This window comes from Gymnogyps californianus, unplaced genomic scaffold (assembly GCF_018139145.2).
Source record: "Gymnogyps californianus isolate 813 unplaced genomic scaffold, ASM1813914v2 HiC_scaffold_49, whole genome shotgun sequence".
NCBI classification, from domain to species: domain Eukaryota; kingdom Metazoa; phylum Chordata; class Aves; order Accipitriformes; family Cathartidae; genus Gymnogyps; species Gymnogyps californianus.
Genome location: NW_026114389.1, coordinates 261,742 through 282,639, shown reverse-complemented (window position 1 = coordinate 282,639; position 20,898 = coordinate 261,742). Strand labels below are relative to the sequence as shown.

Sequence of the window (20,898 nt, the reverse complement as noted above, 5' to 3'; positions counted from 1 at the left end):
TGGGCTGCTTGGCTCAGTGAAGCTGTATCTGTTGGCTTCTGCGGGGTTTTTGTGAAGGAGACGCTTGGTAGTGCTGGAGGTCGGAAGGCTTTGTTTACTTCCTTTTGGAAGCGTGTTGCTGGCTTGCAGAGAAGTTCTGCAGTTCTCGGAGTTGTCCTCTGCTTCTACAGGTTACTTTAATCCCCCTGGCTGTGCTGGCCTCTTTTTTGGCTTTTGAGAAGCTGCAGGGAGATGATTGTGTCCATGAAGCTGAGTAAGACTACTACTCTCACGTGTGGCAAAAGAAGCAAACGGCATAGCTCTTCACCCTTTTTCTGAGGCAAAAAGCCCCGGGGCTGCCTGTTTCTATTTATGCTTCTTGTTGTGAAGTCTGCAGCTTTCAAAGCTGCATTTGTTCGAGCCTAGAGAGCGGGACAAAGCTGCAAGTCAATGTCTGCTGTCCCGTCCTGCCAAGAATGGAATGACACCTTGAAATTGTTGAAATTGTATTTTAAGACACACACGCAGCTTTGAATTGCTGGAGCCTCTTTAGGCTTTGAGGAAGAAGATGAGAAATAGGGGATGGCACAGGACTGTTTTCTCTGGACTAACTGATTTCAGTACCCGGGAAAAAGAGCTTGGGAGAATCGTGTCACTGGAGGAGACTAGGGAGTTTGTCATCGTTCAAATGTCAGTTCATAATGTGCAATCCTGGGTATTAGGGGATAACTTTGAGAGGAGAATTGGTTGTTTCTGATGGTCTGTTCTCTGTTAGACAGTCTTAGTTTTGGAGTCCGTGGTATGTTTGGCAACTACAGAGCAGAGGTGTTAGACTGAAGAAAAAAGCTAAAAAATCAGGGTTCGTCTTCAAGCTTGAATACCGGCAGGTATATTAGACAACTTGTTTGTGCAAGACGCGTAAACGGTATGGTTGACATGAACTGCTGTACAAACAGAGTCTGCCATCTCTTTGGCCACATCAGGCAGACATTCCGAAATCACTAAATGACACTGCTCGCCCCAGGGGCCGTTGCCCTGCCAAGCATCACCTCATTGCATCCAACTGCTTTACACACTGCAGTAGGTGACGCTTTGATGGGTTGGGGTTTTTTTCCTAGAAGGAGAAACCACGTGTATTTTTCACTTTCTTCAGCGAGCAAAGTTGCTTTTGCTCAACCTTTGCTGAAGTTGTCCGTCACTGGCATAGATTCGGATAGAATCGTAGTTTGCAAGGTGGCAGTTCTGGAAGATGCAGTATTTTTGCATGAAAACAGGTAGTGTGGGGTATGTACGTTTGCCCGGAGGAGCTGTCTGGTCCCAGGCAACCCAGGAGGGCCTTACACATCACTTCCAAGTGAACAGTGCCAGTGCCTTTTGGCAGCCCAGGGTATGAGTGCGGTATACAGCAGATGCTCTTAACCTTGCAGCCCAACGTCCAGGAGCTCTTTCTCCTCCAGCTGATTCAGAAGCGGCACTGGCCGGCTCTGCCCAGGACTCCAGAGAAAGGACTCCAACTGTGTTTTGTCCCGCTTCCAGGTTTACCGCCAGCAAGAGTCGGCTAGCAGTGGTCTGGAGCAGCTGCGCCAGGAGTCCTCTCGCCAAGGGCATGCGCTGGCCAAGGTGTGCAAGGAGAAGGAATTGCTGGTGCACGAGAAGGCTGCCCTAGAGGTGCGACTGGCAGCCGTGGAGCGGGACAGACAAGGCCTTTCAGAGCAGCTGGCAGAGGCCAGGTAAAGGCGGGGAGGAGACCCTAGGCAGGACATGATTTAGTGTCTGTAACTATAAAGGTGGCAATCATTACACGAGGATTTATTGCATTCGGCGTGCTTTCCAGCTGTTTTCACCTGCCATGGACAGAAAATGGAGGAATCTCGAGCAGCAAAACCCCAAACCAGTGTAGCATGATTGAATGTTATTTTTCTGGCAGCTCAAGCTAGCAAAGCTCTCCTGAGCCTTGGGCTCCTGTTTCTGCCCCCTTGCCCATTCCTGCGTGAAGTCCAAAGCAAGCCAAGATAATTCCTCAGTATCTGGTACCTTGGCTCTGCATTGAGTAATAATTAAACCATGCAGATGTTTACTGAAACCTGAAGTTTCTCTCTGGTTTTGGTTTCTTGTGCTGTGCGTTTGAACATAGATCTTTCCTTGTCAAGTAGTGGATCACATGGGATCTCCAGATTTCAAGGCTATTTCATGCGGACATTGTGAGTAGGACGCTGCCATTTAGGGTGAAGCTGGAGGCTCATCCTGAAAATGTTGAGGGCCTTCTGTTTCTAAGCTAACTCTTGTTACCTGTGGCACAGGACCTTGAGTTGGTTACACCAGCAGCAGGGAAACATCTTTTGAATTCTTGCCGGTCTTCGGAATTCTTGCCCATCGCTGATGTCTGGGTCCTGTACTCCTTACCACATGCTGTTTAGAGACGGACGTCACGGAGAAGTTATACAGGGAAGGCACAAGATTCTGTCTTCTGCTGTATCAGGTTTCTGAGATCAAATGTGACAAGTTCTGCTTTTCCAAAAAAAACCCCAAAACCCAACCCAACGGATCGAGACATTTGTCCTTGTCTTAGGTGTTTTTAGAAGACTCCTGAACTTGCAGAGCTGTACAGATGGTGTTTTAGAGATTGTTTGTCATGCTTTTTGACTTTTTCACTTTACCACTCCGGAGTATGTTGTTGGCAAGGCTGATAAACACATTTTGACTGAGTCTGTTTCTTGAGAGCTGCTGCTGCTTCTGAGCTCCAGCTTCTCTTATTTGATCCAGCTGAGTTATGTTTGGTCAATTATTGGGCTGTTATTAAATTATTAAATGTTCAGCTGTTTGGTTTTTTTTTAAAAGAAGGATAAATTATTTTTTAAAAAGAGATTAATTAGTTATGAAGAACCTTTGGCAATAGATAATGAAAAATCAGCAACTATTCTTGCCAGATGTTGTTCTCAAGAGCCTTTGGTTGTCACAGTTTTGGACTCTGTCTTTGCTGTTCTGTTTTAGAGACTGACTTTGATTTATCCTTAAAACGGCGCATATTTACTTTGGACTGCCAGAGATTGGCGTAATCAGAAATACGTGCTTGTTCTCCTTCTTGAAGATACATCCTCCGTTGTCCATCAAAGTAGTGAAATCCTACTGTTGTGGGTTTTATTGTTGTTCCACGCAGGTGCCCCTTTACCCTGAAGGCTGTTATCCTGACTGCGTCCCTGTACTAGCGAGGCAGTGCTGTGTATTGTAGGAACCTGGCACCCAGGAGGCTGCGTTAGATCGGGGAGGTCACTTCAGCTCCTGGTTCCAGAATCCTGTGTCTCGTACGCAGCAGTTGGTTGAAGTCTATGGGTGTAGCAATTTGCCTCTGCAGTACTCCAGCTTCCATTTTAAAGAGCGACAAGTCATTTGGGCTACTGCCTACTCAGGGAGCAACGCTTAGAGAAAAGTAGCAAGTTTTTCTCTTGGACTTCCAACAGTTAAACTGAAGGCTACCTGTCTCTGCTTTCAGGTAGTCCTTGTTCAGATAAAATCTAGTTCAGATTTCTTACAAATGCTGCTACAAGCATGAGATTTTACTGTATCATCTGACATATTTCTTTAGTCCCTTTGAAATATAGGGAGTCTGGAAAATGACCTACCTATACCTACACTATGAACAGCATTAAAAAGTCACAAGTCAGCCAGGTGTCGTGTTTAACCCCAAGCAGCAACTCAGCACCCCGCAGCCGCTTCCCCCTTCCCCTCCCAGTGTGGTGTGGAGGAGGAGGGAAAAAAAAGTAAAACTCGTGGGTTGAGATAAGAACAGTTTAATAACTAAAGTAAAATAAAATACACTACTAACTAATAATAATAATAATAATAGTAATGAAAGGAATATAACAACAAAAAATAACACCCAAGAAGGACAAGTGATGCACAATGCAGTTGGTCACCACCCGCTGACCGATGCCCCAGCAGCGATCCGCGCCTCCTGGCCAACTCCCCAGTTTATATACTGGGCATGACGTTCCATGGTATGGAATACCCCTTTGGCTAGTTGGGGTCAGCTGCCCCGGCCATGCTCCCTCCCACCTGCTTGCTGGCAGAGCATGGGAAAAAGAAAATCCTTAACTTATCCTAAGCGCTGCTTAGCAACAACTAAAACATCAGCGTGTTATCAACAGTATTCTCACACTCAATCCAAAACACAGCACTGTACCAGCTACTAAGAAGAAAATTAACTCTGTCCCAGCCAAAACCAGGACACCAGGGAAATACTCTTACTCTGTCCCCCTGCAGAACAACGTGGAAGTGCTGATGAGCTAAGGGCTGCGAGCAGAGGCTGGGCTTTTGCTTGCTGGCACAGACTTTGTGGGCACAGCTACCCATGTGTTGTAGATCGGACAACAGCAATTTAAGATTTGGCTAGTGAGGTCAAATTCGGTGGGCTTTCTGTGTTATGCTAGGTCGTAAGTAAAGCCTGGGCATTCCCTCGGAGGAGCCTGCATTGCCATTTTAAATGGCAGAAATATGCTTTCTGTATACAAGTTTCCACAGAACCCATTTTCCGTACTCAGGGGTAGGGATCTCGGACCACTTCTTACTGGAGTAACTCCCTGTGGGTGTCAGGAGCAAGAAACTCCTTTCTCTCCGTATTTGTAACTTGCAGGTCGGCGAAGGAGACCCTGGAATCCAGCCTGTTTGAGGCTCAGCAGCGCTTATCTCAGCTGGAGATCGCCAGGAGTCAGCTTGAAGTCCAACTTCACACCGTCACGCAGGCCAAGGAGGTGATCCAAGGTGAAAGGCTCATTGCTTTGTTTCTGGTGCTCCCCCTGCCTAGGGGAGATGGCATAAAAATAGCTCTCTGTCTGCAGTGCTTCTGAGGAGTGAAGGAGCTGGAGACAGATCCCTCCTACACTGAAATTCAAATGGCTTAAGGTCAGTAAAGTCAGAACCACTGTTTGGGCAGGCACTGAATCTTGCCATTTGTCGTGTTTGCAGGGGAAGTGAAGTGCCTTCAATGTGAGCTGGAAGCGGAGAGGACTCTGATGAGGCAGGAACGGGAAAACATGGCAGAACGGCTCTTGCAGACAGAACACAGTATGACAACACCCTCAGACTCCGGCAAGCTGAGCATGAAGTGGAAATAAACAAGCTCCTGCAAGACCTGGTAGGAAACGATACCTTTTGAATTCTTCAGCAAGGTTTGTGGGCTGGCTTGAGAAGAAGAATAGCGTGTGAAATGGCAGCAGTCATCTGTCATAGGCCACACGTTGCCAGGCCAGGCAGCAAGCCAATGGCTCCTACTTGAAGGCACGTGAACACCCACAGGACTCTGCTGGGACAGTAACTGCAGCCCCAGATTCAGGGTGGGCCTAAGACGAGTTCAGCAGAAGGTTGGGTGGTCCCCACCCAAAGCATGGCAGCAAAGGGGCAGGAGCTTACCGGACTCCTGTCTACCGTGAAGCGGACTCCTGACATTCCTGCCAGCTGCAGGCACGGGAACTTTGTTCCTTTCTGTCTGTCCTTCCGCGGTTGACAGAGGCATTAGCTTTGGGCTAGAAGCGTATGGAACAGGGCCCTTGTCCCTGGTACTTCAGTTCGTGGCCTGTCTTGTGACTAGGGCATCGGGGTACTGGCCTCTTGCTCACCCTGCAGTCCCTCAGCATCTGTTCATTGATGAGAATGGAGTTGAGCTTTGAAAACAGAGACTCTGAGAACAGAGAGAAATCCCGAGGCGAGAGGTGTTGGGAAACAGGCAGGCATCAGAGAGGGGAAGGTGACGTCTCCTTTTCTTCCACCTGCTGACCCTCCTTTTAAGTTCCTCGATAGGATGTGGTTGATGGAGGGCACAAAGCCACTGTGGTGCGCTGTTCTGGTGAGGGGTTGTGGGAGGGATGAAGCTTCCCCTTTTTTTGAGGAGCTTGGCTGGGACTCCGTCTTGAAGTCTTTTCCTGCCCTCATCAGGCAAGCGAGCGGGAAGGGCACCATTCAGAGGTCCAGGAGATGCTGGAGCAATGGGAAAAGGAGAAGGCAGAGACAGAAAGGGAGCACGAGAAGAAGCTGTTTGATGTGAAGCAGGAAGTTGCTACCGTGCAGGCTCAACAAGAAGAGGAACGAACCAGAGTCGAAAATGCCAAGCAAGAGGTAAAGACTGTGAAGGCAGAATTTGTGTGGTGTTTTTACTCTTCTGGGCTCCTTATTGGCAGTGCTTCTCTGGACACTGTCCGTCTGGGTAGAAGTGTCTCTCAGCTGCCCCTTTGTAACAGGAGTGATGCCTTAGCAACCATGAGAGCTTTGTGCCACGAGGGACAGGGCCTCTAATGCGAGAGGCTACCAGAGGGTAGGTTTAAGAAAGGCAGGAAGCGCCTTGCCGGCCTGAAGAGAACGTGAACACCATAACTGTGTCTCACAAGGGGTGAGCTCAAAAAGGAAGCCACCTGCGCAGCAAGGAGAGAGCTGTGGGAGGTGGCTGGATATCGGGCTGCTAACTAGGTGCAAAAGTCGCTATTGAAAGACACACAGGGCACAGCAGGAGACGAGAGATACCCTCACCAGCAAGGCAAGACACTGGAGAAATGCCACACATTTTCCTGTTAGATGGCCAGGAGTTTGTTGGAGATTCAATCCCAGAGGGACCGTGGATGGACCATGTTTATAGTGCCAGTCTCCCTTAGGAATCTGTGCCTCCAAGTGGGCAGATAATGACCTAGGAGCCCAGCAGCATAGGGCTTTGAGAACGTGTGAGCCCGTCAGTCTTTGAGTCTTGCCGCACAAATTCTGCGTGGGAAGTTTGAACCCGTCTTCTCTTTATTTCTGTGCAGGTCCTGCTAGAAAAGGAGCGTGAGAAGGATGCTTTATTAGAGACGCTGCTCCAAACTCAGGAGAGCTGAGAGAAGCCTGCCAGCAGCTCCAGCAGCTGAGGCAGGAGGTGGAAGAGCAGCGAGAGAACGGGCAGGTAAGTCTGACTAGTAGGGTAGGTTGAAGGAACGGGCCGTTGGCAACTGGACGTAAGCTGCGGGAGAGGCTGAGAGCGCCAGGTAACAGAGTGAAGGGCAGTACCCAGGACATAAAACATAAGTCCTGGGACTGAGGAGGCAAGGACTACTGCAGGCACTGAAAGCACAGAGCCTGGGAAGCTCCAGAGATCCGCAACAGGAAGGCAGGGTTACAGTGGAAGCAGAGCTGGGTAGCAAAGCAGAAAGAAGTGGCTGAATGAATGTGATTTTGAGACAGAAAGAGGAAAAAGCTGGGCCTGATGGCAGGTCCCAGTAGCCTGCTCTCCATTTGTGTTTACAGAACATCACGGCAGAGCTGCAAGCAGAGCTGCAGGAAACTCAGAGCAAGATCGAGGCAGTGGAGAAGAGGCACAAGGGAGAAATCCAAACCGTCAAAGAGGAAATGAATATCCTCCTTCAGCAGCGGGATGCTCTACAAAACCAGGTGACTGCAACAGCAATAGCTACTCCAGTCATCAAACAGGCCGTCTCTCCACTTCGTGCCTTTCCGTGGCAGAGCAGCAGGCTGATGGGGTGATCCCTCGGACTGCCACCATACTGTGGTCTCCATCTCAGCTGCTCTGAAGGAGACTTACAGGCCAGCTGAATCTCAGCTGCCGCCCTGGACAGATGGCCTAGTGCTTTTGCCTGTTTGCCAGCAATCATCAGCATGGATTTCTGCTGGTCTTGTTACTGCTAGCCTTGGTTTTTAAGGTGGTTTTTCAGATGACCGTGGTGACCCACTGAGATTTTTAAACAAGTCGGCTGTATCCACTGTGAATCTGGTACTCTCGTGCTAGGGTGGAATTTCAACAACTTCTTTCCCTTTCCTCACAGTATACACTATGGCTGACAGTGACAAGCTGTAGTCTTTGACTGCTTTGTTTATGTTTTACTTGAGGTGGAAGAGTTGACATCTCAGCTAGCAGCCTCTGAAGAGCCTCTAAAGAAGGAGGCTGTGACTCTACATCAAGAGGTGGCGTCTTTGGAAAGGAAACTCGAGAGCACTGAGAAGCAAAGAAAGGATGTCCTGGTGAGGCTGGCAGATGCCGTGAAGGGCCATTTCTTACATGTTGTTTGGCCTTCTGCTAATAATTCTAAGGAGCAACTTCTTCCAGTGGAGAGCTGATTTTGGGTGGTCTCGTACAGGTTCAGTCCAAATCTGAGAAGATACAGAGTGGTTGTTTTTTGGTTTAACCTTTCCAATTGCATGTTCTGAATAAGTAAGGGAAGATGCCGTAGTCATGAAAACTCCGTGATGATTCAGGGTGTTTATTTTCCTCACTTCTGAAGATTTCTGCCCTTGAAGCTTTAGGCAAAGTAATTTTCAAACTTGTCTCTATTTACATTGCATAGCTTGGGCAATTATTTGTGTCCAAATCCATATTTAGATTTCTAAATATCTGGATCTGGAAAAAGGGGTGAGAAGACAAAGTTTGCTAATAATGGAGAGCTGTTCAACGTTGCCCATCTGAGAGCAGACAGCGGGGAATAAATACAGACATTTGAGAAACCAAAGTGCTGATTCGGCTAAATATGTGTGCCAGCAAGGGGAAAACTAGTCCTGATTTCAAACACTGAATGAGAGACTGTGATCTGACCATTACTCCTTCCAGAGGGCACAGTGGGGTTCTAGAGGATGGTACCCTGAAAACTCTAGACAGGAGAGGTCCAGAAAAGGCCCCAGCACCCCCAAAAAAGGGAAATCAAATGTTGGGGTGGTTCTCTCTTCCCTTCCTCCCTAGCAGAGAGAACAGCATCATGCCACTGCCTAAATCATGCTTAGTCTGGGCTTTAAATCTTGGCTGCAGTTCTGGGAGCTCCTCCCCAAAAGAACACACTAGAGCTAGAAGAGGTTCAGAGAAGGGCAGAAAGGAAGGTGGGACTGGCTGAGTAGCTGGGAAAGACGCAGCCTAAAGGGTGGCGCGGGAAAGGTCTGCAACATCCCGAGAGGCAGGGAGAGGGGGGCAGCACTTGGCTGCCACTGGAGCAGGAGTTCCAATCGAGTACGAAAAGCAAACATACACAGACGGCATTACTGAATCTTTTCCTCCCTGTTTTGCAGCAGGAACGGGACAGACTGCAAGCACTTAAAGAAGAACTGGTATGGGAGATAAAACTTCTTCAGGAGTCGGTCACAGCCTCTGAGACCCGAGCGACTACAGCAACAGATAGGCATCACTCCCTTGAACAAGAACTCCACACCACAGTGTCTCTCCTAAAAATTAAAAATGAGGAACTGGAAATGCAGCGGGAGAAAATCCAGGTGCTCCAGAAAGAGGCAGCACAGGGAAAAGCTTTGCAGGAGAATCTCACTCATGTGACTGCCATCCTGTCAGAGAGGGAGGGAGAAATGAAGGTGTACCAGGAACAGATGAGAGTGCTGGAAGAGCAGAAAGAAATGCACAAAACTGCTCTGGATCAGGTTATTAAGGACGTAAGAGAGAAAAACCAGAAGATTGAATCCCAGCAAGAACAGATACAGGAGCTGGAGAAGCAGCAGAAGAACAAAGGATTGCTGTCAGCAAAATGAGCAAAGACCTGGAAGAGAGAGACCAGGAGATCAGATCCCTGAAGACCTTGCAGAATCTCCAGCTCAGGCTAACCAAGAAGAATGAAGAGGTTAGACATCACAGAGAGCAAGAGAAGCTCCTAGAAGCAGCCTTGCACGAGAGGGAACAAGAGACCAAGGCTCAAGGTGAGCAAGAAGGTTAGACGAGGAAAGAAGAGCTCTTCGGGAAGATCTCCGGCACGTTCAGGCAGACGCTGACAAAGAAGGATGAAGAGATCAAGTACCAGAGAGACAGAGTCGGGTATTAGAGAAGACTCTGGCAGGGAGAGAACAAGAGCTTAGAGGCAGAGTGAACTCCTGAAACAAATAACGTCAGCTTTGCGATGGAAGGATGAGGGGAGACCCTACAGAAACAAATCCAGAAACTCCGAAAATGGGAGGAAGAGGAAGCAGAGAAGAAAGAGTTCTCCAGAGAGAGACCGTCTCTTGCAAAGGCAGAAGGAGCTAACCCAACAACTGGAAGAGAGCGGAAGGCAAAGGGGAAGAATTGGAGCGTGCGATTGCTATTTGAAGCAGACTGAAAGCGGGGAAATGGAATGAAAGAGAAGGCACAACACTGACTCTCGCCCTTACCAAGAGTGAAATGGCAATGGCACGTTGAGGGAAGAAGTAGGCCGTCCTGCAGAGTATGGTTTCAGAGAGGGACACGGACCGGTTTCATCATCAGGTAGCACTGTGACTGATCATCAGTCAACCAAAAGTCTATAAAGGGTTCTAAAGATGTTTCCTATAAAGATATGGAATATATATTCCCATAAATCCATGACCTGCTTGGCCGTGGAAGAAACCATGATTGCAGCCAGCAGGCTTGCCTGTCGTAGAGCTCTGGCCAGAGGCCATTCACCTGCTAGAACGTTTTCTGTCAAGCCCAGAAACCACTGAAAGTACTACAGCGCTTGCTGTTAAAATTCACTCCGGTCCAAAAGCTGGACGGGTAATTGGTTCTCTCCTGTCTAGGCAAGCTTAGCCAACGTGTCGTGGTTAGGATTTGGCATGGAAAGACAGGGCACAGTTGACCCAACTAAGTACAATTTTGTAGCGATGGCTGAAGAGCAGCCCTGATGGTGCTTAGAGGATGCTTTCAGAGATTTAGATTCTGAGGTACAGCTTTTCCGGTGTATTAAACTAACGGAGTTCGTACTGCTGCCTGATCAGGTTAAAGGCTTCATTGCGCATTCAGGATGTACTCTCCCTGACTTGTTGATTGTGGCCCTTCTAACCTTTCTGGGGCACCAGCTCACACAATCTCCTCTCTGTATGCCCAGCAGGCTACTGCAGAAGGGGAGCAAGCTCTCGTGGCTCTCGGAGAAGAGACTCCTGTCGCAGCGGCTGGAACATCTGCAGCGAGCAGTTGCAAGGCTGGAACTTGAGAAGACTGAGCTGAAGCAACTCAATGCTGACTCAGGAGGACTCTTGAGCAGGTAAACCAGGCTTTCACTGCCTCTGCAAAGCCTCACGGTCCTCTGGAACACAACCCTTTCCACAGACAGCGCTCTGGAGTCCTCTGCTTGTTTCCTTCCCTCTCCCACCTCCCCCTGTGGACACACACGTCCGTCATTTTCTCTCTCTCCTGGCACCACCACTGCCTTCACAAATGCACATTCACTCCGGTACCACCCTTCTTGCCCCAGTGGCCCCATACGCACACACTGGACACTCTTGTGTCAGGATCTGCTTCCTCTCGCTCTTTCTCTTCCGTAGTCTACTTGGAGTGCTTTTGGCCCCCGGCGTTCTCTGGTGCACTTAACGGTCTCTGAGCAGACACCTCCTTGCCGTGATGTCCAGAGGTCCTTTTGCTCCTTGTTTGGTGGCAGGTTTCTGTGACCCTTTCTCCTATCCAACGTGCAGGTGGAACATGAACGGAGGAGACTGAAGAGATACTGTAGTGGTCGGTCGCTGCCAGATGCGTGCGGATTTTCTCTCTCCGACCAGCACAAGGTGCCTGCTTCTCGACAGGTGAGAACAGACTCTTACTCGGTGGGAGGAGGCTCTGGCCATACAGAGGAACAAGGGCAAATCCCGGTGGCAGCAGCCCCCCCGGTATAGGACCTAACGGCAGTCGAATATAGACCATGGCCCTGGCCAGACTGGAGGCCAAAACCAAATCCTTGCGTTTTCTTCACAGGAGTCGTCTCACACGCGCTGCAGTCGTCGATTAGCTGAGTTGCAGAACCAGGTGAGGAGGAGGAAAGCTCTCATCACAAGCTGCTGGGGCTGTACTCATGGGCACAACTCTGCACGCTGCTACAGCCCGAGCTTGTTGGCTGTCAGGAGCGAGTACACCAGGCGGTGGAAATACCCAGTCAGACCCATCTGTTGGCCGTGGCCAAACACCATCATCACCTAGGTCTAGTCTCTGGCTTGCCTAAAGGTGGGAGAGGGATTGGAGGAAATGCAGAAAACTGGAACTCGCCGGAAAAGAGGGAGTATTCTAAGGCTGTCAACTCACCTGGTTGACTCCTCCTGTTTTCCCTTGGCTCAATTACCAGTGGAGCTTGCATCATATCACTGCGCATTCCCTGCCGGGCTGGCTGCCTGAGTTTCAACATCTAGCCTGCTCTGGCAGATCAGGGTCGCCCTTTTATCTGGTTTGGCTTTATGTTGACAGACCTTGGTGTGGAATTCCAAGCAGCAGGTTCCATAAGCCATAAAACTCCTTTAGGAACTGCTTCTGTTATTTGAGTTCGCTTGCCAAGAAAGAGTATTTTCATGTTCCTAGCCTGAGGTTGGGGATGGCATTCCCGTGGGGAGCACAGCCCTCGGCGAAGCACACGTCACTTGGAAAAGAGAGGAGAACCTCTGACCTGAGCTGTGCTCCCCAAAACAGCAAAGCCCTGAGCGCTGCTCCCAGTGCTGGCATCTCCTCCACTCCAAAGCAGGCAGAGGGCAACATGCCAGAGCTGCTGTGGCCGCACTGCACTGCAAACCTGGGAGGAGGTGAGAGCAGCTGGTCTCTGCCCCCAAAAAGCCCAGCAGGCACAACCCCGTGTTGCCAGGAAAGAAGAGAGTTGGAGGAGTTTCATTTCCCCCCTGGGCTTGGTTCATCCAATCTGCTCTGCTCATTTGTGAAATGCTCTGAAGGAGGAAGAATGAGCATTTTTGCCCTTTTCGTGTGCTAGCTGTCAAGTTTTGCAACTAGATCATAACAGAAGAGCTCTTCAGTACCTTGTGTAACCAGTGGTGCTCCTGCCGAGGACAAAGCGTGTGAACCGAGGCGGCAGTAGCCCAGATCTCTCCTTTGAAAAAAAACGAGCTGGGTTACTAAATCCTGTAGGAACCTCTGTCTTTCATATACATGGAATGTCTCGGTGGTGTACGTGTGAATGGTATGCCGGAAAGAGACTCGAATTGTTGATAGTCTCAGGTCAGTTCAGGGTGACTCTGGGAACCTGTTAGTGCCCATTCCCCAAGTGGGACAAAGCGTTTGTCAGGGCTGGAGTTAGAGGGTGCGTCTTCCCTGACAGCCGGAACCGTGGAGCTGCGGATGGTCCTAACAGCGTGGGCTTGTCTGAGCTCGGCCTTTCGCCTCTTTCAGGTGTCCCTTCTGCAGACGCAGCTGGCGCAAGAACGCAAATGCAAGCAGGACTACATTGAGTGCTGTGCAAAGACCAGCCAGGAGCTGTCAGACCTTCACCGAGAGCTGTCTTGCTCCTTAGCAGCTGTGGTCAGGGAGCCCGAAGCTGCTGTTCTGGAGGCAGAGACTCGGAAGCTGGCTCAGCCTCTCTGAGCCTTCTTTTCCTGTAGAGGAGCAGCTGCAGCATCACGGGGTTCCTGTCTCGTGCCCTTCCCAGGAATGCATTACGTTTTGCTGTGGGAAACAGGCTGCGTTTGTTCTCTTTGCCTTTGCAAGCATCTCCTAGTGACGGTGGTTTTTAAAGTTTTTTTGAATAAAAGGAATTGTGCAGGACCGCACTTTTTCAGTAGGAAAAAGCAAGGGGTGGGTAACAGGTGGCTTAGGAAAGAGGATGCTGTTCTTTTACTTGCGCAAGTCAGCTATTGGGAGGTGTCGTAGGATTGAAGCTCCTGAGTTCATGGCCGTTCCCTGTGAGGAGAGGGGGAAATGGAGGTGTTCTCAAAGTGAAGGGGGAAGAGTACACGCCAGGGATCGAAGGTGGGGCACGAGAGTGGGATTTTTCCTTCCCTCATCCCCTCCCTCCCTCCCTCCCTCCTTCCCTCAGCACAAAAAGCGGCGGTACTCTGCCGAGCCGCTTTGCTCTCAGCTCTGTCGCCGCGACAGCCAGCCTGAGGGGCAGCCCGGCTGTTCTCCGAAGGGCGTTAGTAACCAACTGCAGGCCTGTCAAAGAGGGAGGCAGCGGATGGGCTGGGGAGGGCGCGAAAGCCAGTGAAAGCCGCTCCCTGCCAGCAGCTTGGCCTCGGGGTCGAGCCCTCTCCAGCTAACCGATCTCGGCCCAGTCCGCGTCTCTCGGGCGTCCTTCCGAGGCCCGGGGGCCGTTGGCAGGGCGGGCCAGAGGAGGGCGAGGCGGCAGCGAGGAGCTTCCCGGCCCGGAGGCGACCGGGAGCGCCAGCCCCTCCCCGCCAGCCCCCTCGGCCGGCTTCGGGCCGCGCTGCCGGGCGGGCCCGGGGGCGGTGCCGGCCCGGCCCCGGCAGGCGGGTTTGGTTCCGGGCCGCGCGGCGCCATGGCCTCGCTGTGGCGGCTGAAGCGGTTCGATGCCTTCCCCAAGCCCCTGGAAGACTTTCGGGTCAAGACGTGCGGGGGCGCGCTGGGTGAGCGGGCGGGGTGAGGGCGGCCGGGGGCCGGCGGGCGGGCCCGGGCCTCGCCGTGGGGCGGCGGCCGTCCGGGGGGCCTTGCGGGCCGGCGCTGGGCGGCGGGAGGCGGCGGCGTGCGGGCTGAGGGAGGCGGAGGCTGAGGGAGGCGGAGGCTGAGGCGCGCGGAGGCGCGGCGGAGGCGAGGCGGGCGTGCGGCCGCGATCGGCGGGGCTGAGGGCGGCTCTCGTCTCCCCGGCAGTGACGGCTGTCAGCGGGCTCATCGTGGTGCTGCTTTTCTTCTCGGAGCTGCAGTACTACCTCCCCAAGGAGGTGAGGAGCGGCGGCGGGGGGGGCGCGGCCGCGCCGTGCTGCCTCCTGCCCGCCGTGCCCCGGCGGAGAGGCGGCCCTGCGGGCCGGGGCGGCCTGCCGTGGCTGCGCACCCCCGCCGAGCCGCCGCCGCCTCCTCCGCCGCCCCCTCCGGGCTGCCCCCGCAGCAGCTTCACCCGCCGCAGATGGGTTTGGGGTTTTTTCTTTCCCCCAGCCGGTGGCCTTGACGACGGGAGCGGGCTGCCCTCCCCCGAGAGCCGCTTGGCGCCAAGGGTGGCTGGTGGCCTCCCGTAAGGCGTCGCCGGAGAGCTTCTCCAAATCTCTTCTCGCTGTCTCCGCCGTCCACAGGCAGGCACGACGAGGAAAAGAAAGCGAGCGCGGGAGCCCGCGTCCCCAGCCCAAATTCTAAGATTCCCAGAGTCTTCTCTTTTTGAAAGCGTTACGAACGGCAAGCGCTTAGCTACCGTGGGAGGCAGCAGCTCAGGTGTCTCGCGAACGCCCCGTCTTAAAAATGCGCTCCTGAGCCAGAGCGGTGGAGGGAAAGAGGCCCTTGGATTTGCTGCCAAGTGAAACGGGACTCTCTGTTTTTTCTTTGTTCCTACGTTCATCCGGAATTGTACGTTGACAAATCAAGGGGAGATAAACTGAAGATCAACCTAGATGTTATTTTTCCACATATGCCTTGTGCTTGTGAGTCAGACTGCTGAATAGCGGGGATAATTTTCGTACTTGCCGAGGGCCCAACAGGCTCCGTGTGCCTGGTGCTTCCGAGTGCCGCACCGCTGCTTGGGCCACGGACAGGGAGGGATTGGTGATGCCTTGTGGTTATGCGGTGATTCCAGGCAGGCCCGCTGGGCGCTTAAACCAGCGCTTCCAGTCAGGCGGTGTTATTTTTCTAGATTACAAATGAGGCTAAGGTGTAAACCCACTTAGGTTTCGGTATGGCGGTGTACTTTGTCAGAGAGCTCAGTAATACTGAAGAAGCTGGCACAGAGTTCACTTGGGAGCCAAGATTTGACCGTGTTGCTGTTGAAAAGCTTTAGAGTCTCCTTTGGAAGTACTTGAGGAGGCGCAACTTTGCCGTGATTTTTGTCCTTACGTTCTGACTGTAACGCCAATGCCACGGGATGACCTTTCTCCAAAACTTTTAAAATCAGAATGAGCGTTGTTAATCTGATTACCTTTAACCAAGTTCAAAACAAAGTTGCAGGATGAAGTGGCGGAAAGTTTGGCCAGTCTCCCTGGGCATTAGTGCTGTGCACGTTATCTGGCCGTCCACTGATCTTCCCTGCCTCTTGTTCTGTTGTAGAAATTCCTTTGGGTAATGCGTTGGGCTCTAAATGTAGTGAGTCCGACTTCCTTCTGACCACCCGAGATGATGGTGGTCTTTGCCTTGGTCACGTTTAAAAGGGCGTGGGAAGGCCAGAGAGACTGGAAGCCTCTGCTGTTTTGTGCAGAGAAGCTGTCGGTGTTCTAAGAGAGCCTGGAGCCAGCAAGTGCATCGTGGTGCTTCGATAGCAGGCCGAGACCCCAGACCTTCTCAATCTTCTTTGTGAGAAGGGGTCACAAGGAACTGTGCTGATGTTGCAGGGGAAGGGTGAGGGGGTAGAGGCAGGAGGCAGCTTTCACCCCATTTTAAGCTTAACTCCTGAAAACGGTGATGGGCTTTGAGGGGTTTGGATGTGGTTTTTTGCCTTAAGCGTATTACCTTTCAGGGTAACGCTTTCTGTGGCAGCTGGAAACAGTCCTTCTTGTAGAGCAAAGCAAACCCCGTATTTGGAAGGGTCGTTTAGGGTGCCGCAACGTGCGTTTTATTCCCTAAACGTCACTTGGCCCCAGCCATACGCACCCTTCCAGTTTGGCACATCCTTATCCCCCTGGCTGAAAGATTGTGTATTTTCACGGGTTGAATGCTTCCTCAGCCTGCCACAGGCCAGACCAAATGTGTGTTTATAGACCGCTTTCCTTGCTGGCTGCTTTCAGATTTGAGCATCGATGCCGTGGACGTAGCAGGAGAGCAGCAGCTGGATGTGGAGCACAATCTGTTTAAACAACGTTTGGATAAAGCCGGCAATCGTGTGACTCCAGAGGCCGAGAGACACGGTAAGGCGCTGTTCTGCCTTTCTTGGATGGATGCTCTCGTCGTCTTTCCGTCACTGTATGCCCGTTTGGAGATTCACGGGACCAAGTGACAGCTGAAGAGCACTTAAACACCACAGACTCTGGAAGAGTTGATAGCACGCAAATCTGTTGGAACTGGCAGATCAGACAAACTCCTGTTATACTCACCGCTTTTGCAAGGCAAATCTTTGCCTAGTCCCTCTGAAATTACGACAAGGACTCACGGATGCGTTTCAGGAATAAAGCTGCCGACTTAATGGTCTTTTACGACTAGGAATCAAGCCTCATCACTTTGAATCCTCTTTTGTCTTAGAGCTGGGGAAAGAAGAAGAAAAAGCGTTTGATCCAAATTCTTTGGATGCCGATCGCTGCGAGAGCTGTTACGGGGCGGAGTCAGAGGACATTCGGTAACCTTTACACCTTTTTGTATCTTCTTAGCGCTTGAATTAATACAGTTACGTTGCACGCGTGTTTGTTTTCACAATGTCTATGAAGGCCTGTGCCATGAAATCCTCCTGGGCACGTGTTCAGAGAACGAGGAGAACTGTTGTGGTTTTGGTATGCCTTTGGAAGCTGCACTCGCGGTTGTTAAGAGCGTGCAGAGTTAGGTTGCCTCCATGGCTGTTTAAGGGCAGTGCCAATTGCACTACCTTTGCAGTAGCACACAGATTGTATCTCAGCAAACGGAATCATTTCTGGGGTTATTTGGTGTCCAGAGGGGAGCTGTGTAAATTAGTTCACCGTTCCGTGAGCTGTCTTGGAGTAAAACCTGGTTCTGGCTTTGCCTTCTCACTTCTGCTGCAGGCTTTGCATCCTTACGGGAGCAAAGAGCAGACATTCATGGCTCACACAAGCAACGGGTGTCACTTGGTGTTTCTCATTCCTCCTACCTGCAAATTCCCGCAAGAATGGATGCGTGATAGTCCATAGGTTCTGGACTATCCTTCGCTATTATTGTCTCTGTAGTAACTTGGTTTGTCCCATCTGTCAAGTTGCGTCCTTCCCCAGAGGTGTTTCCATCTTGAGGGATTCGTGATTCCAGCCTTCAGCTTTCTCTTTGGTCCAGCAAAACATGGAACCAAGAAAGAAAACTGGTTTTGGCGGTGACCAAGGTGTTATCCAGAGGCAGAAAGTAATGAAGAAAGTTTGCCATTAACGCTCCCTCCCATGGTTTGACAGTCTTGGCCTAAAAACAGAGGAGAGGAGGAATAGAAACAGGCAGATGCTTTGTTCACACGGGGAAGTTCCAAACTGCTCAGAGCTGGGGACAATGATGTGGTTTTTGTAGCAAATTTCTTTGCCCGGGAGTGATCTGACTGTCTAAATGGACGGGCAGAGCCCTCTTCAGACTCAGGAACTGCATGCAAACAGCTTGCATCCTCATGCCAAAATCTCAAAAAGCACCTCAAGAAGCTCGAGCTCCTTCAGGAGCATTAGGCCACCTTTCAAGGTCCAGTCCCTGATGTTTGCTTTGTTGCTTTGTTGAAGAAGCAAAGAATCCAGCAAGGATTCAAGTCCTGAGCTGGAGCCTCTCTTTCTAGCGATAGAGATGGTAAGATGGTGCTCGTGCTTTTGCAGGTGTTGTAATAGTTGTGGCGATGCCAGAGAAACATACAGGCGGCGAGGCTGGGCCTTCAAGAACCCGGATAGCATAGAGCAGCGCAAGAGGGAAGGGTTTAGCCAGAAAATGCAAGAGCAGAAGAAGGAGGGCTGCCAAGTGTATGGTTTCCTAGAGGTCAGCAAGGTGAGAGACAGGTTTTGCTGTGAACCTGCTGCGTGATGGTGGTGCCTGTGAAAAGGCAGAGTCGGGGCGTTCCTCTCCTTTGCCAGCTGTAGGTGTTCACAGGAGCGTAATATAATAAATAACCCCGGGGCCCAGCAAGGTGCTTGTGCCCGTAAAGGGGTTCAGTAGGAGAGTCAGGAAGAGCGGTGGGAAGGGGCTAATTCTCCGTTTCGTTGTGTGGGCTGGTCGGAAGCATGCCGGCTGGAGAAGCTTAGCTTTTCGTACCGTCTAGCTGGCGAGTCTTCTTGCCGAGGTTTCTGGAGGAGGAGAGGCAGCTTCTTTGAGGGGAGGTTGTCCCGCCTGGCCTTCTAGTCTTAAAACAGAGAGCACCAGCGGATGCTGGAGATAAGAGCAACCACCAACTTGCCAGCAGAGGTGCTGGAGAGAGTGAGATGTTCTCTTCTGTGGAAAAACAGTGGAAGCAAGGCTATTGGAGTTGGCTGTCAAAGCTGAAAACGCTCAGAGAGGTGGTTTTTGCAACTGGTGTGTGAAAATGTAGTCCGAGATGTACCAGGTAACTAGCCTGTCATTTGGCGGGTTACCAAACCCAGAACACTTGGACATGCAGGTTACGTCCCCAAGTACCTTCTAGAAGTCAGGCCCAGGCTAATTTTTTTTTTTTAATGCAAACTCTGGATTCTTTTACGTCTTGGTGTACTTTTCCTGGAGACCACCTTCTTTGTTTCTGGAAAGGAAACCTTTTACTCACGAAGCCAGACGTTGTGATTTGAGCATCATCGTGGGTACCGAACCGTTCGGGGACCCTCTCTCACAAAGTGTGATGAGCAGGAAAGATTCGAAGGGGCATGCTGGAGGTAGCGAGGGTCCCAGGGTGGGTGTCACGGGGGGAGTTTCTGGGGGCCGTTGTTACGCACTTGGAATATTGCACATCTCCATTCTCATCAGGTCTGCAGGTAACACAAGCAACAGGCTTGCGCAGACATCGAAGGTGCAGTGTAGCACGTGAGCTTGGGACATCCCGATCTTCCAGGGGAGAGTGTGTATGATGCTAGTAAGTGTCAGGGAGGACTGGCACCTAATAGCCATATCCCTTTCAAATTCCAGGATGAAGTTTTAACAACCTTTTTCTTTTTGGGTTTTTGCCTTGTTTTGTTTTGTTGGTTTAGTGCTTTATTTTTGCACGCACCTTATTTTCATGGGTCTGTACATAGGATCACCGTTGTTTATTGTATCAAGGGTTTTTTTACCCTGCTCACTTTCCGTCTCAGTTACTTTCTCCATTCCTTTTCTGTGATACTGTTTTGTATTTCCTGCAGCAACAGTCAGTTCCCTCACAGTAGGGTTAATTCCTCTTTCTTCCCATTTATATGTCCACTAAAATAATTTGCATAAAACAGTTATTATCAACACCAGTATGTAATTATGGCTTTCCACATGACTGCCTGTGAGGAAGAGGGGAAATTCATCCCCCTGTTGGGACAATAGCTGCTGATATTGTCACCTATGAAAATGAGTTGCTTGGTGTCTATCTTCTTTAAACAAACATTTACAAAGCCAAGCACTAGTACGACTGCTTTATTTCTATAGGTTCAGACCTTTTAATGAAAGATTACTGTCTCCTGCAGGTAGCTGGAAATTTCCACTTTGCCCCAGGGAAAAGTTTCCAACAGTCTCGTGTACATGGTATTTTCTTTTGCTGTTTATTGTGGCCTTGAGCTTCCAAGTGTACCTGACCATTTTCTTTTAGTATCTTTGCATTGTTATCCATAATAGTAACAGGACTGCTTCAGCGGGGAGGACATTGTTGAAGTTTTGTTATAGAGGTTTAGAACCATCATGAACCAATAGCAAAATGGTTTCTGTTGGTGCTGCCACATGGGTGTGGAAGAACTTGGAGGAGAAGGAGAGCCTGCCCAGAAACAGTCTCACTTGTTCTACAAAACTTTGCTGCTCTGCTGTAAAACAGCCTCCAGTGAGGTGTTCAGCCCAGGAGCTGAATATCAGTATCTCTGGAAGGGATAGCTTGGAGTATCTCAGGAGAATTTCAAAGCAATTAGAACTTTTAGAGTAACATGTAAGTTGTAAGGGACTTCCTCAAGTATCTATATAAATGCACAGTGGCCAGAGCAATAGTGGTAGTTTATGCCTCGTATCTTTAACAGGAACTTGATTAAAAAGATTTCTTGTTTAATGGAATGTTTGCAGTTCCCTTGATCAAGTTTTTGAAGCGTGAAGTTTGTAGTAAAGGTTTCCGAAAGAGCTTTAGTTTCAGCCTGATTTTTTTCCCCCCTTCCCATCACTCATTCCAGTTTAACCTGTACCACTGAGGCAGAGGTCAGGGGAGAATGTGAATGTGCTTTGTGAGAGTAGCTAGTGTATTTGGAGAAAAACTAGCAAGCTTTTGAGCACAGTTTCTAAAGATTAAATGAAGAAACACTTTTGTGCAAAAACCTTGCCTGTTTTTCCCCACAATATTAGTTGTTCTAATG

At 50.5% G+C, this 20,898-nt stretch overlaps 2 protein-coding genes across 2 annotated transcripts in view; both read left to right on the top strand.

The window, feature by feature from the left end:
• Positions 1-13,419, top strand: part of LOC127028920 (centrosome-associated protein CEP250-like) — a 74,611-nt gene extending 61,192 nt beyond the window's left edge. Inside the window, 3 exon segments of the mRNA XM_050914573.1 lie at positions 11,359-11,466; positions 11,636-11,686; positions 13,046-13,419. Coding sequence (XP_050770530.1) covers positions 11,359-11,466; positions 11,636-11,686; positions 13,046-13,237 — 351 coding nt within the window. The 3' untranslated portion in view covers positions 13,238-13,419.
• Positions 13,420-14,126: 707 nt separating this feature from the next.
• LOC127028928 (endoplasmic reticulum-Golgi intermediate compartment protein 3-like) lies at positions 14,127-20,203 on the top strand. Its single transcript, XM_050914594.1, has 7 exons — positions 14,127-14,235; positions 14,477-14,547; positions 15,147-15,234; positions 16,528-16,647; positions 16,979-17,072; positions 18,244-18,409; positions 20,035-20,203. The coding sequence occupies exons 1-7, from the start codon at positions 14,148-14,150 to the stop codon at positions 20,122-20,124; spliced, it is 717 nt and encodes a 238-aa protein (XP_050770551.1). The 5' UTR covers positions 14,127-14,147; the 3' UTR covers positions 20,125-20,203.
• The last annotated feature ends 695 nt before the right edge of the window (positions 20,204-20,898 follow it).

Bases quoted from the DNA above. Each gene is read 5' to 3' on its own strand.
- LOC127028928 (XM_050914594.1), top strand. From the start codon at position 14,148: ATGGCCTCGCTGTGGCGGCTGAAGCGGTTCGATGCCTTCCCCAAGCCC. The intron at 15,235-16,527 runs GTGAGTCAGACT...GGCTGCTTTCAG, and splicing joins TCCACATATGCCTTGTGCTT to ATTTGAGCATCGATGCCGTG. The intron at 16,648-16,978 runs GTAAGGCGCTGT...CTTTTGTCTTAG, and splicing joins TCCAGAGGCCGAGAGACACG to AGCTGGGGAAAGAAGAAGAA.